Source organism: Syngnathus typhle, linkage group LG9 (genome assembly GCF_033458585.1).
Source record: "Syngnathus typhle isolate RoL2023-S1 ecotype Sweden linkage group LG9, RoL_Styp_1.0, whole genome shotgun sequence".
Taxonomy (NCBI): Eukaryota; Metazoa; Chordata; class Actinopteri; order Syngnathiformes; family Syngnathidae; genus Syngnathus; species Syngnathus typhle.
The window spans coordinates 9,109,451-9,125,388 of NC_083746.1; the positions used below are offsets into that span (position 1 = coordinate 9,109,451).

General features: G+C 40.1%; 1 protein-coding gene across 1 annotated transcript in view; it reads left to right on the forward strand.

Moving 5' to 3' along the window:
* The first annotated feature begins 7,268 nt into the window (after positions 1-7,268).
* LOC133160117 (receptor tyrosine-protein kinase erbB-4-like) overlaps positions 7,269-15,938 on the forward strand; it is a 103,885-nt gene continuing 95,215 nt past the window's right edge. Inside the window, exon 1 of the mRNA XM_061287702.1 lies at positions 7,269-7,618. Within this exon, the coding sequence (XP_061143686.1) occupies positions 7,540-7,618 (79 nt within the window). The 5' untranslated portion in view covers positions 7,269-7,539. The remainder of the gene's footprint in view (positions 7,619-15,938) is intronic.

Here is a 15,938-nt window from a genome sequence, read left to right on the forward strand (position 1 = left end):
ATCACAAAGTTTCCAGAATATATTTGGTAACAGAAGTGAGAGGTGTGAACTCTAAACAGACACAAGTTGTACATCTTTTATTTTCCTCTTCATTGCGTTAATGGCTTGCTTGTTTGATCGTAAAGCAGGAGCTCATCTTTACTTGTCATGCGCAATATTTTATCTGGCCTCACTTGATGCACTTATGGGACAGAGCGCACTTTTGGAAATGAAAACAAAGAAGCCAAGGTCTTCTGTCGTAGTTCTTGTGATGAAATAATTTCATTAAAAAAATATTGCTAATTGTCTTTCATGAACTTAAGTTTGGAGTGGAAAAAAAAAAATAATGAATTCAACTTTTGGAATATATTGAAAAAAAAATGACTAGAAAAGCTCCGAGACACTTCAAATAAATCTGTGTATGCCTGGACAGATGACATTTTTGCCTTTCGTGATAAACATAAGATAACATCATTTTTCTTTGAGCTAGCCAAATATGTTGCCCTTGCTATTTGCATTCACAGTAACCAGCTGAACCAACCAAGTAATTTTTTTTTTTAGGAATAAGTAGCAAGAACATAGTTAACTAAACCAGTAAACCAAACACTAAAGAATACAGAACATGTTGATTTACAAGTGGTGCGACTTGTTTTCATGGTTTTAAATTACAGAACAAGGAACAGTTCCTGCTGTCTTTTTTTCCAGCCAAGTGAGAATCCTTAGCAAGGTTGTGTAATCATGAGTTGACAAGGCCTATTCCTGTTTTTCCTGCCAGGTTGTGGCGGATGCTGGCCCTGCCCTTAAAGCTTCACATGCAGTGAAGACACGTACACATGCAAAGGTGTGGAATTGGTTTGGAATATATTGTACTTTAGAAATGTGTTATTGCGCAACACTTTGGTGTCATGAGTGTTTGGGGAATTTTGGTGTAAAAGCTTGAACTGCAAAAAAAAGAAAAATATACATATATATATATATATATACGTATATATATATTTTTTTATATTTATATTGTATATATATATTTTATATATTTTCAAAAATACATTATATTATGTATATATATTTTTTTAATATATATTTTTTCTGATGTCATGTCCATAGACTGAGAATGTACATAAGTGTACGTGACTGAAGAAAAAAAATATTTTGTTTGACTGAATCCCAATTGAAAATACATATAGGAAAGCACAATCACATTTCTAAGCATGGCCTTAAATGCTCACAAATCTGAGAGAAGACGACAAAGCCAGCCACGTGACTCAAGATACACATCGAAGCACTTAGGCTAATGAAAACATCTCAAACCAACATTTTGCAGCTGTATGTTCTTCTTTGAGCACATTTGCATAGGCTTCTGGAGGATGTATAGGTTTGTGGTCAGACTTCTCAAATGTGAGGTTTCAATGTAGGGGGGATGGAGGACTGTCGGGGAACTTCCATTTTAATTCCTCTGCTTGGCTGCGTTATGAGCGCTGAACAACATGTGCAGTGAGCAGCATTTGAGAGGTACACTGAAAGCAAGTCTGATGCGCTTACCCATTAAGTGTGATTATGTCAACTGAGCACAGGGGAGAAAGCCAACTGACATTTGGGCGGCAGCCATAAAAATGCCCAATGCTGCACATCTTTCAAATGCATCCTGAGAAATTAGAATCAAAAAATGACACAAAGGAAGGAAAAGCAACAATGGCGAAATTGATGATTGAGAAGAACTTCCACACACCAAGATAAATAGTGTGACCAGTATGTTTCTTTTGGTTTCTGAAAATCTTCACATATGATTCAGGCAACCATGCTACAGAAGCAGTGTTGCGTTTGCGGTGTGCCTAATGATGTTTTAATTTGTTGTCAACATTTTTACTTTGGTCTCTCAAGAAGGCCAACACTTGTTTTGAGTGGTGGAACTTAAATGAGGCTGACAGGAGAAATTTCTTTGAGTGATGAAAAGGGTAAGGCGTACATGCTGTAAACCAAAGGAAACAAGTAAATGTCAGCCCTTTATGTTGTTGCTTTCACTTTACATTATACAAATGTGGGCTGTCAAACCCCCCTCTACTTGTTTTTCCGATCTATGCGTGTGAAAAGTGGCTTGTAAGCGCTTGTGATATACATTTATTCTCCTCTGGATGGTGATGGTGTTTTAAAAAACATGAAATAAGTTTATTACATTTCCACTGCATATTGAAGACACCACCACCATCTAGTAAAAATAAGAAATATCACAAGTGCTTCACAAAGCTTTATTTGTTCATCACTACCTGAGAGATAATTTAATCTGGTGCCATCAATTATTTATTTATTTATTTATTTATTTATTTATTTATTTATTTATTTATTTATTTATTTATTTATTTATTTATTTATTTATTTATTTATTTATTTATTTATTTATTTATTTATTACAATCAATTAAAAACAACATCATGCAGAAGAACACGGTTTATTTTTTCTTCCATTATTTTGCACGGATGTACTGTTGTCGGAGTCCTGCAGATGTCAGTATTGTAAAAGAAAAAAAATGCATACTGCAGTTTTTATGACTTGATTCCAAAAAACTTGATGGTGAAAACCTAATCTAAGTGATTGGTGGACAGCTAATAACTCCAAAGTGCTATGCTTTATTTTGTCCTTTGGTGTCATTTCTTGTGTAAATCCTCGAATAGGCAAAAGCCTCACAAGGGAGGTGCCTGAAATATTCCCACCAATCAAATGTGTGACTTTCCATGATTCTCCAAATTCTATAATTTATAAACACAATTGTGGTTCCATTATTAGTAGTGGAAGTTTTGGAGTAACTTCCTCTTTTAATTGAATTACAAGACTGTTGTGCTATGTTATGTTATGTTATGTTATGTTATGTTATGTTATGTTATGTTATGTTATGTTATGTTATGTTATGTTATGTTATTTTATGTTATTTTATGTTATTTTATGTTATTTTATGTTATGTCAATATGCAGAATCTGAACTTGACATAACTTTGGTAACTCTGCAGTAAAACGACATACAAATACCATTAATAAAGTAACAAAAACAACCCACAATAATATAAATAAATATGTCATCATAATGGGGGGAAATTAACAAGATAAATTATTTTGACCTTCAGAATGACAAAAGGGTTTTCAAGAAATTCATCCCAGCCCACAGTGGATTCTTCACTCTGTAAGCATTCATCAGCTAACGCAGTAGTGAGATGCAACTCTCTGGCAGTGGATGTTTCCTCTAATGGGAAACAATTACACACTTGGTGGCTTCTCCACTGACTTCTGATGAGACTCATTCGCTGAGGAAATGGCCACGTAATCATGTGTGTGTAATGGGCTAACTCTGCTCATTGCTCACTGAGCCAGTCTGCAGACGGCGCCATTGCAGTTTCAGTCCACTCCATATGAGTTTGTCCAGAAATGTAGAATTATTCAGAAAATGTGGACTCACCTGGCTGTGTTGCTCACCTAATCTCAGCAAGCAAGGCAATTATTATTTTTTTCCAGAAATACTCTCAGTCAGAAAATATTACTGGAAATGTATCTCTGCGAATCCAACCTTCCTCTAAAGCAGGGGTGTCAAACTCATATTTGTCGCTGGCCGCGTTGTAGTCATAGTTTCCCTCGAAGGGGCATTATGACTGTCAACCCAAATAAATGAACGTCTAATATTATATACAGTATAAGCTACGAAACAAACTGACAAATATTTTCTTTTCAAATCAGACTAGTGGAAACTTTTCAAATATTTTAAAAAGATGATTTTTTAAAAGTTAAGACAATTTGCAATTTTAGTATGACATAAATGTAATGCACAATTTGTCTTGGCGGGCCACAAAAAATGATGCGATGGGCCATATCTGGCCCCCGGGCCTTGGGTTTGACACCGGTCCTCTAAAGCCTGCAACATGTGCATAGTTCATCACTGTAAATGTTTTTCTTCCATGTGTGGGAAAAAGATTGCTTTTTACTCGCCACCGACGGTGCAAAACAATGTACAGGCGCAATAAAAAAAATTGCTTCATAAGCCTCACATTGTGTGTCTGGCATCATTACGAGGCACAATAGCCTCTGGAGGGCCCCGGCTTTTATTGGCGTGCCTCTTGCTGCAGCAAAGGCTCATCCATTAAACAAATCAGGAGGTTATGTATTAGATTAGCTGTACAGAAGACCCCGGGATTGTCTGCAAGAATACTTGAAACCTTGTCTCATTGCCTCTCATAGCGCCAGGAATAAATTACCTTATTGACAGCACGAGGGTGATACTGTCAGAAGGTGTCTCTTCAAGCATGATGTTAAATGAAAACACCACCTCACCAAATTATACTTTGATGTTATTAAGAGTGATAAACGGCAGTCATTTGAGCTGTATTTAGAGGGAAGCTTCCAGTCATCATAGCAAGTTGCCGGGTCTCAGTTTTACAAACACATTTGCAGCGTCAGTGATATTAAAAGCCGAGGAATATTTATTCGAGTTTATATGCACCAGGAAGACAATGTCATGGGAACCTGGTTGGGGGCAGCTTGCCTCTCTCGCCCCCCCGTGGAGTCAGTCTGTTGATGGGTTGACCCTGGAGGTGAGACACAGACTGCCACCCACTGGTGAGGGGTCAAACTGCAGCGGAGGTTAAAAAAAAAAGTGCCCCTCACAGTTCAGTGCACTTTCTTTGACTGCAAAAGCCGCTTAACTTTTTTCTGCACTAACTTGTGGAAAAACATTGTGTGTGCGTGTGCATATTCAAGCAAATCACTTCTCATTTAGAGCCAAGCAAAAGCCTTGGAAATTCTCAGGAGAGGAACCACCTGCTCATAGCCAAGAAAGGATGTTTACGAAGTTGACTCGATTATCGCTCGGGTCTATACTTTGATGTATTGGAAAACTAAAAGGAAGGTAAGCCGCCTGTCTCCTTCAGGGGTATTGCACCCGACCATGTATTTTGGAAGTGCATAAATATAAAAATGATGCCCCTCAAAATAACGCTGATTTATTTTTTTGAAGATAATAGGTTTATTATTGTTATAGGCAGTGAAGAAAATGGACGGATGTTGTCACCTGCTGGGATTTTTTTTTTTACGTGTTGATACATGACAGACTTGACATTCATTTTCAAAGCCAAGCATATTTAACACTAAATGACTTAGGTGTGTGTGTGTGTGTGTGTGTGTGTGCGTATACGTGGGTGGATGTGAGGTTGCAGTCAGAGTGCATGATTAATGTCCAGATGTGTGGACATATTGTGAATCAAGGTGGCATTCGTCTTTCTCTCAAAGTGCAAAAGTAAGCAGCATATGGTCCGGAAGGTAATAACCCTTTGTCACATTGTTTCCTGGTGAAAAGACCTGCGTGGTTGATTTCCAAGTAATGGAAACAACCCATCAAGTACAGTATCACTTTGTAAAGCTCTTTTTTGACTTCTCTGTTATTTATACATCAAAAGAAAATAGCTTACAGGCGAAATCAAAGTCTAAGGATTGTACTCAATAGCAAAACGATACCAAGGAGTGGTAAAGATCTCTTGACCTTAAATATGACTTTTTGGGAGGGGTTGTGAGAACATATTGGACATTTTCAAACTTGGTAAGAAATTGGTCGATTCATTATAGCATATTTTGCAATATGGCCCCCTTTGGCTGTGTCTAAAAATGATATCAGAACAGTTGGATTAGATTGCTCGGGAAAATAAAAGTGTGGATCTTGCAATTCATCATTGCTTTTCTGTCTCACCTTTGATGAACTTGCAGAAACAAATCCAATACTTCAGAATTAACGATGACTGTGTTTGGACTGAGAAAAGTAAGAGCAAACAACTTCCCAAATTAGCATCATGTCATTTTTTTTCCTGCCAGTGAGTCAGAATCCTTTTCAGCAGCTACAATGAGCAATGGAATAATAAACAAGTTTAATAGAAATTATAATGCCCGTGAAATCCTCGAGACGCCGTTGCTGGGTCTCAAGTATGAAATTAATGACTGTAACCTTTGCTAATATATCAGCATATCGGGACAATGAGCAGATACCGTGCAAAAATGTTAATAGGGCATAATTGCATTTCTTGCTGCATTCCATAAAACCTTCAAGTCAGAAATGTCCAGTCTTGTATGACCAACAGTGTCCTGGTGTGTGTGTTTTTGCTGATATATGTATTGCTGTCAATTCAAGGATATTATTGAGAGGAATATTACACGCATACAAACGCTGTGATGTTTTTATTTATTTTTTAATAGCATGTTTGGAGGTGATGCACCTTCAAAGTTCCAACTTTGTAACTGCAGCATGTAACCTTTCATCCTTCATCCACCCTGAATGTGCGGCACATGCTTTTCAACACAAGTAAGAACTAGGATGCCATTTTTAACTGTACGCTGTTTTTACAACATACCAAGCGTTTTGATGCCATCTTGTGGCAGTTCACAACGCTATGAAAAGAAAAATAATAGACCGACAGACTTTGCAAATCCAGGTTATGAAAATATAAAACAAGTGTTCAAAGCGCCTGTGGCTAAAGGCAAATTGTGGCTGGAGTTTTGCGACCTCTGCCACTAGGTGAGTTTTTCAGCCATTAATTAAAGAAGGAGAGGTTACAAAAACAACAAGAAATAAAAAGGTAACTAGATAAAATTGAGAATAGTAAATTGCGAATAGCTGGGGGCAGAACCAACCCTTCCAAATGTGGCCCCCAAGGTGAATTTCTTTTAACATTACCAAAAGGCCACAAGATGGTGGCAAAGCACTAATTTTGTTTAAACAAAGCTCCTTAATTCACTTCCACGCAGTTCTGCAATGCCAGGAAATTTGTTTTTTGAGGGGAGTCCTGCACTTTTTGTCTCAGATGGAGCTTAATAAACTGGCAGCCATATCTGATCTCTAGGATATGATGTAGTTGACCACGTGAGTTTGACTCACTCAGATCACTTGTTGCCAAAATACTACTTAGAGTAGGAATATATATGTCCTTCAAAAAGATCAAAATCCCTGCATCTATTGTTATTTTTATTGATCCACTTGATAACCTTCTGGTAAACATTATAGTGCACCCAGAGTCCACGCCCCTTCCCCAGAATTCATTTTGATCGTGTCAGTTTGACAGGTGCAGTGCAAGAATTTAAAATAAGTGTCAAATTATGTCAACCAATGACAGAACCAGTGGATGAGTGCGTGGTCGTCTGCGAGGTGATGGTCGGCCACTTGTGCCAATGACAGTGTGCGTAGGAGGAGTTCCAGGGCTCGGAGGTGTGTCTGGAAAAAAAAATAAAAAAAATAAAGTGTGGCGTTGCATACAGAGTACAAGTGGGGGAGAAATGGCATGAATACAGCCTTTTACTGTTTAGACAAGCGTCACTGTGCGCGCGTTGGAAACTTGTTTAGCCAGCCAGTTTCAATTTCAGCTTGTGGACATTGAGATGTTTACCCGAAGCACAGTCTGACAAACTTAAAGGAGAGGGGGGCGGAAAAAAAAGCCCATCCAAGTCCCTAAAGTGACGCTTTTGGCTCAAAACGAGCAAACCCGTTGAGTGGTTCAAACAAGGATACGCTGTTGGACATGTGAATTTAAAGGAAATAAGCGCAACAATGAAACAAGCGACTGTCCTGTATTGCCTCGACTTTTTCCTGACGTGCCTCTTGTTTGGGTCAAGCTCGTCACAATCAGGTAAGCAAAGCCGACCTGAGCGCGCTGCTTGGTGGGTTCCAAGTGACGCGCGGAGCGCATGAGGGGCTCCGCGCGGAAGAGCGCATGAGGGGCTCCGCGCGGAGGAGCGCATGAGGGGCTCCGCGCGGAGGGGCGCATGAGGGGCTCCGCGCGGAGGAGCGCATGAGGGGCTCCGCGCGGAGGAGCGCATGAGGAGCTCCGCGCGGAGACTTTTTGCATACATGTTTTTTTTTTACATTTCGTGATGATTATGAATGCGTGCTTGTCTTTTTGTCAGGCTGAAAGCTGCTTTACTCGTCGTTTCATAAGTTCCCATCGTATTTGTTTTCCTTTTAATATAAAATATGTGATTACGGGATAGATAATCCACGTTCAACAGATCATTTTAAACCCATTCATCCAAATACGCACGAACCGTAAATCCTGCAGGGACGAGCATGCAGTGATGAACTGTTGTCCATATGCAATCTGGAAACTGTTTGATATTAAAGCGGGTTACCGTGAAATTACACTATTCCATTTTATTGCAACTCCCCCCGGGGACCCTGTGCACCTCACTTTGACGAGCGCTGCAGCGACGCTCTTTTACGCACCAGCAAATGCACTTCTTCTACACTTTGTATTTGTCAGGACACTTAAACATTTGGAAAAACACGCTGTATTTAATCTTTCGGTTTCTTTCACGAGGCGAACAATGAAATGAAAATGCAATGTGGAATTTTGACGTCCCGTGAAGTGTGAACACTGACGATCGTGTGGGAGCTTTATTCTGCAGCATGCATGGCACAAGATATAAGATTTTGTCGTATAAATAGATTAGTTGGATTATTTGTCTTTTCGTATGAGAAAGAAATGAGGCACAATCAACTAGGGCAGGCATCTCGAATTGTGGATGTTTGGGTGGATTGAACAGGTGCAAATAGGATAAGTGTGTGTCAACAACCACCAAAGTGGTAGCCAATCAGAAAAAGGCTTCCACTCGCAATGTGGCATTATGCGTTCATTCCCAACAATGTACATTTTTTGATGCATGCCTGTAAAAGGTCAATCCATGAAGACAATAACAGTTGGTCTTTTTATTTCTGCACAGACATAGCATCACAACATCTTCCACATCAAGTCAGAACAGCAGATAGGGCAGAAAGAATGGATTGTGCAAATAAAATTGTGTATTCATTGGTTAATATTTGGCATGGAGAGAGTAATGTGATGAAAGTGTAATGTGTGTGTTTGTTATAGTGTGTGTGTGGGGGGGGGGCATGACTGGTTTGTGTAAAGAAGCACATCTGCATCCCAACACTTGCTCCTGTTTCTTTTTTCTTTTTTTTAGCTTTATTTAATCCAAGCTCATTTTATTTGAGCTGTTCAGTATGTGCAGTGCATTCTAATGTGCCCATGTATGCTGATTTATCTCCTCATGAGTTGTTATCCTCTGGAAAATAAATGGAACATTTCCTTTGGCAGTGTTGTCTTTTGCTAGAAATTAAAACAGTTTGTCACCTAAGCAGCCAAACTTGTCGCTGGGAATCGGATGCATGTGTGCAGGCTGCTGAGTGGCCGCAGAGTTCCTGCACTGCACTGCACCACGCTCTTCATTAGTGTGCTACAAAATACTGAAGCTGGGGATGGCAAATAACTGCCGATTCCAAGCCATATGGCCTCATTCAAGAAAGCTCTCTATCGTATGAATGAATATTCATGTATTCCATATGCGGGAACAGTGGAGGAATTACATCCGTCTATTTTTTTGTGTGGGCTCTTTCAATTAGTATAGTCGGCGCAATGTGGGTAAACTCTATCCGCTAATTATCCTGCAGCTTTCTGTTGTTTCTTTAGTGTTTGGGATTTCCGTGGAAAATGAGATTTGGAAATATATTTCTGCTGACTGTGGCTGGAGCATTCATTGTTGAACTGGTGGCGTTTGCTGTGATGGAGTGAGGCTGAGGGAAAGTTGACATGAAGATTTGTTATGCTTTTTTATTCTTTCATTAATGATCAAATGATGGCGTTCTTTTTCACCACTGTGAAATTTTTTAATAGGGCTGCACTGATGTATTTTTTTGCTCGGATGTATATGATGTTGTGCTATACCATGAAACGTGAGGGCGCACTTGCACTTGACAGTGCTTCTGGGCGATTACTCCTCTACTCTGTTTCTTGCTAGCCTGCACTCACACTGCACTGTGCTCGTCCACACTTTATGTGCAGACATGTGACATCACTGTATGGCTGCAATTGTATATTGTGGAGTAGTCTGAGTCCAAGAGTTCAGAATATTCAAATTAGACTTCGTCCAGATAAAAAAGAGCTTTATACTGTTTATATGTTTTATCCTGCTGTTCTGGGAAGCCATTTTTCTTTTTAACAGTGTCCTAGAATGATCATATTTGAAAACAAACACTGCCCTTGCTTGTATTTTTCATGGCTTGGTGTTCCCAGTTCCCGCCAACAATAACAACTTGCATGTTCTTTATTTCGGCAGTTATCTGAGCTTTTCTTCTGATAAGAACAAGTTGTACCTCTTAAATGCCTCCTTTCTTGCTCTTTTGGTCATCCCTGAAGTTAGTTGTGAGTGTTTATACGCTGCACAGGCTTGGTGACTTTCTGTTGCGCGTCAGCGCCACTTCAGGTCTGGCATACTATGTACAACAGTCTTTCAGTGTTTGGACCTAGACTTTTTAGCAAACAAAAAACAAAAGTAATAAATAGATAGGGTAATGACAAGAATAGATGCCAATAATTGTGAGCTCTGAAATTAAACTGTCTGTGAAGTCAAGCCTAACAGCACGTTATCAAAATCTCTGTTGTCTGTTTTTATATCAGGATTGTGATTGTATTTAATAATGCCCTAGCTTTTGAACAAAATAGCTATCATCTTTTTCATTTTTTTTTTTTGCTGATGCCCAGGAGGGCAATTATTTTTCCCCAGTTTTGACTTGTTGATGGGTTCATCAACATTTAGACTGTCTGCTGGCAGCAGAAGTGATTGGATCATATTTTATGTGACCTTTACAAGATCTATAAGCTCATTTATCAGACGCAGTTATACAGGCAAAACACAAGTCCATACGTTGGACCATGCATCATCATTATTGTCAGCTGCTAGACGCCCCTACTGTGAAGGATTTCATAACGGGATTGGTGCATCCCGCTTCGTTGTAAGGCCATTTTAAAATAAGGCGTCTGTAGAATGCAAACAAGAATATGCAGCTCAGCAAACAGACAAGTGGATTTTTTTTGCTTTTGTTTTTCCACTCCCTTCTCCTTCACATCTAGACACACACTTTGAGCTATCACCCTAAAATGGAAGGGCCACAAGTGTCACTCAGACCCTTTAAAAACTGTTTGAGCGTGTGATGTATGTCTCTCAATATGCTCGACTTTTGATCCCTGATGATATTGTTGCATCCCTCCCCGCACAATACGACCTCATCGTCTTCCTGGAGGGCGGCGGCATGCTGTCAGCTACTCAAATCTTTGACAGACATATTTTTGAAGGTTTCAAAATATGGTGACAAAAGCTCCAGGAAGCATCTTGTGTGGATTTGTATATTTGATGGCTGTCAATGTCTGTCTGTCTTAGACTGAAGGTTATGTGTCTGACGGTTTAACTTCTGTCTGTCCTCAATTCGTTTTTTTTTTTTTTTTTTTTTTTTTTGCCGCTTCTCAATTTAACTACAACTGAAATGACCATAAAATGGTCAAGTGGTCTTCCCATGAAAAGAGTTGCTCCGCTGTTATTTTTCCTCTTGGAAATGACAGCACGCCATGTTGCAGCGATGCTTTTTTATTGTCATTTTCTTTGTTATTTTTCTATTCTCGGTTAATAACGGTAGCCAACATATGAAAGGATGATAATAGCCTGACAACTTGGCATGAAAGACAAGTACCACCTTCATGTGAGCTTTTCATTCAGTCCCGCATGTGGGTGCTTTAGAAGGCAGATTCCTCTCAAATCTCTTCCTCTCTCTGTCTCTTTCCTCTTTTAGTAATCCCCTTCTAAAATATTCATAGCTAATCTACATTTACAATGTAATTACAGACGGCCTTTGAGTGATATCAGATAAAGTAGGCTCAACACACATTTCTTTCAAAGTCTTGATTCGGTGATTTGCGTCTTTGAATACATATGAGGCACTCTTTACATTTTATGTGGTTGAGAAATAAGATTGGTAAGAAAATTCTAAGTCATTTACGGAAATGTGTTCCTGGCTGTGTCACATTTTGGAATAAATTACTTAAATCACAAGTTTATAGTTTACAGCTATTTTCATGCTATAAACCATAACATCCTATTTCAATCCTTCCATTTGTTTGGTTTGAACTCAAGAATTGCCCCAATATTACTAAAATGTGTTAGCGTTGCTAACAACCATCGTAAATTTATATTTATATAAATATTGGTGGGCATTTCTGTCTTTTAATGAGGTAGGAATATATCTTCAATTTACCCGTCTTGAAGTACCACTTATTAAGAGGCAAGTGATTTTCTTGCTTGGCAGTAATAGTGTGGCTGTCACTGGTGCAGTCACCTTGGACAGAGTAGAAATAGCGCTGCTCTCTTCTGGATGTGAAGGTTCATAAAGCACAGGATGAGAGGAGCAGAAAAGGCAATTGACCTTGGTATCTTTTTGGGGGTGGTGGTGGTGCGGGGGCTTAGTCCCTATACGGCCACCCCATGGTCCTGCAGTGTGGTGAAAGGGACGATGCAGAGAATGACACCTATTATTAAGACTGTGGAAACATATTACTTATTGCAATCACAATAGAAAATATAATTTTATATGGATACAGCTCTCTGGGTTTGTCAATCAAACATGAGTATTATTTCCCCCAAGTGCAAATACGAGAGGATTATGTAAAAACATGGCCAAGAGATTTTGTAAACAAGAGCCAAGCAAGAAAGTGTTCCAATCCATAAAAACAATACAATGATGTGATTAATTACCTTTTGTCTGGGTCTTGTGAGGGTATAAAAATGTCTTAAATCATTCTCTTTAATCTTTCCACAGTTTTGTTTAAATGCAAGTGTAGTACTGGAATATTTTGTTCATTAGTGTGTGCGGACTTCTAATGGAGGTTAAGAGTATAGTTATGAGCATTGCCCACTTGGTGCAGTCCGGTACCAAAGTCAAATGTGCCATTTCAACCCTCCTGTGCTAGACTATTTACCTGAGACAGGGGTGCTTTATCTCAGCCAGTCACTAGTGCATGAGTAAACACACAGGAGGTGGGGGGGGGGGGGGGGGTGCATACTTTATATCATGCTGCTTTCAGCTGCCTTGCCTTTGTTCCATAACCACCCTCCCGCAGAGAGACATTATCCCCCGATGGCAAGGTGAATGGGTTGCTGATGTAGGGTTATTTGTTGTGTGGGGGGGGTGGGGGTACGAAAAAGAGAAATTCCCTTGATTTCAGTCAGGGAAGGGCAACCCGGTACAAGGGAGGAAAGGTGTCTTTTGGTCGGGATGGAATATGGGCCCCACGTCCTGGGAGTCTTGGTTAAAGTGTCCGCTATCACAGGAGCTGTATGGACAATTAATCAGCAGCGGCCCGGAGGGGGAAATGGGGCTGTGACAGGGACACTTCATTTTGTACCGGACACACATACTTACACACTCACCTGCCTGCCTGCTGGCTGGCTGGCTGGCTGGCTCACCCACCGCTTCTACTCCCCACTTCATTTTTTAACGTTTTTCTTCTCATGACGTGTCCCCCCCCCCCCCCCCCCCTATCCCTCCCCGCCATTCCTCTTCCCGATTCCTACTTTCCCACTCTGCTACCCATCTCCTCATTTTGTCTTTGCCTCTCTTCTTGATTTGAATCGGTTGAGAGTAACCTCGTGAGACTTGACAGTCGGGTCCAAACTCTGTCGGAGTTGAAGTTTCTTGAGGCTCTAGACAAGAGAGACGGCAGGGGTTTGTTTGTAGAAAGAAAGAAAAGTAAGGAAAGCCACGGTAGACTGGTGGCGATTCTTCACCCGAATTGCACCTCCCTTCCTCGCCGTGCTCATCCCTTCATTTCCCTCTCGCTATCCCCACAGCTGCTGCTGAGTGATTGATGGATTCAAGTTTGACATGGCCTGTTTCACCCCGCGGGCATTGGCAGCAAGGACAATGGGGAAAAATCGGCTTCAGTAAAGCAGGCAAGGGAAGTAAAAGATGAATAAAAAAAGGGAAGACTATTGAGCAGTGGGCTGATGTTGAGCGTTCCGATGATGATTTACTGGAGGTTTGCAAACAGGTGTGAATTTGATTGTGCATGCAAACAGATGTGGATGCAAATCTACTACCCTGGCACAGATTGTATCTGCCAAAACGGCAATATTGCCGCAGAGTTCATTCAGTGAATTCTGGAAGCGTTATATGAACGATTCGTTTAGCATGTGCAATCTGATTGATCAAAACAGACTTTAAATACTACGTCTTAGAGGAAGATGAAAAATTAGAGGCCTTTGGGAACTCATGAAAGCATGTTTTGAAATGTTGGAAATAATGTTTGAATGCCAACGTGGAGATGATATTATTTGATGGAATGCAAGCCAAGTGGCCTGGGGTCCAATCGTCCTGGTAAGCAAAAAGCCATGTAACAAAGAGCCATGCGAAGGGGAACAAGGCCCGCAGTGTTTCCCTGTTTCCAGCGTTGCGTCCTGGAGGAGGCTCCTGCCGTGGTTCCCACGTGACCTGCCTGGAGATGAGGGCAGGCACTTGTCTCATGGTCATTGTAGATGTTTATGGATCCTCTCTGTTCAACTAATAAGAAGCAGACAAATTGGTCTGAAATATGATTTTTTTGAATGAAAACAGTAACAATTTGGAAGCAATATACACCTAAAAAAAACACCACACATCTTGCAGCCTGTAAAGTAAGGCCTTCAAAATAAAAGCACACCTGTGTAAACAGTACTAGTGTGGACTGAAAAATTACTTTCATATTTCAAATTATTTTCATATTGCTGCCATTGTTGGAATCCGTGAGAACTCTTCTTCATGCACACATTAAAGTCATCATCTAGCCACATATCCGTCAAGCTAAATATACTCACTGGGCGGACATTTGAATTCCATATGTTCGTGGTGAAACTTGGACTCGTATCAATCAGATGATGAATGTGTACTGTCATGAACATCACCGGGAGAAAAATGTCTGCAAATTAGCACCGGCTAGTCTAATACCTTAGTTCCAATTGTACTCATAACTGGCAAGGATTATCTCTTGAGGAATAACGACAACGTAAAAGTAACATTGAAAGAAGTGCCATCGCTCCTCTATTCTGTATGTGCGAATAGAAACACACATTCATGGCAGGTAATGTTTTGCAATCACCCTGTCTGAGAAGTGACGGGTATATTATATAGTTGTCAACCGGCTGTCTTTGAGCCTTACTGGCAATCTCAGTAGTAAACACAACACCGGCGAGTACCTTCATTGCCACCTTGCACACTTCAGATATTTACTCTCATTCTAGGGCAACATTGCCAAGTCAATAGGATGAATAAAACATCCTCCGAATCATAGCCCTCCCACCTTGGGAAATGTCATGCTGTCAGTGTAGCTTAATGGGAAATTATAGGACCATTCCCAAGGGCCAGACGGTTAAAATGCTGTCAGGCTATTTGGTTGTGTTGTGTCTCCAAAAAGCATCACATCCTCACAGTTATGTTGAAGATTATTGAATAACAAAACCTCTTGGATCCTGGTTTTTACGCTTACAGAAAAGAAAAGAAAAATGTTGACTGTAAACACAAAAGGATTTGTACACATTGCGCTTCGTAGCACTTTGTGCATTTGTAATTGCCAAAATATTAATTGTCATAATTTGAAGGCAATCAAAAATAAGGAGAAAGCAGATGACGTGATGTAAAAATAGATTTGTGAATGATAATTATGAAAATGTGTCTGTGCTGTCAGTGCAAAGCACTAATCAGTTCTTTATTTCAAAATTGTGTTGTCACCGAAAAGCAAAACATATTTATTTTGCATATTTTACACAGCCCTTTTGGCAGCCTTTGGCTACGAGTCCCAGTTAACCCCTCCAGCTAATTATCTTGAAATCAGGGATGAGGTTGAGGTTTAATTAGACCTTGCCATGAGGAGGGCTCAAGTTCAACAGTAAGTCCAGCTATACTTGCGCTGCCAAAACTCATCAGCCTAAAGGGCTTCAGTGCCCTCGTGGGCCAATGCCACTTTCTTCCTTAACCCAATCAAGACATTTACAACTCATCCATTTTTTTCCCATTTAAAGTAGCGCAAGTGAATTCTGTTATTTTCCAAATTCTTTAATGCCTCATTATATTTACTATACAATTGGAGGATTGAA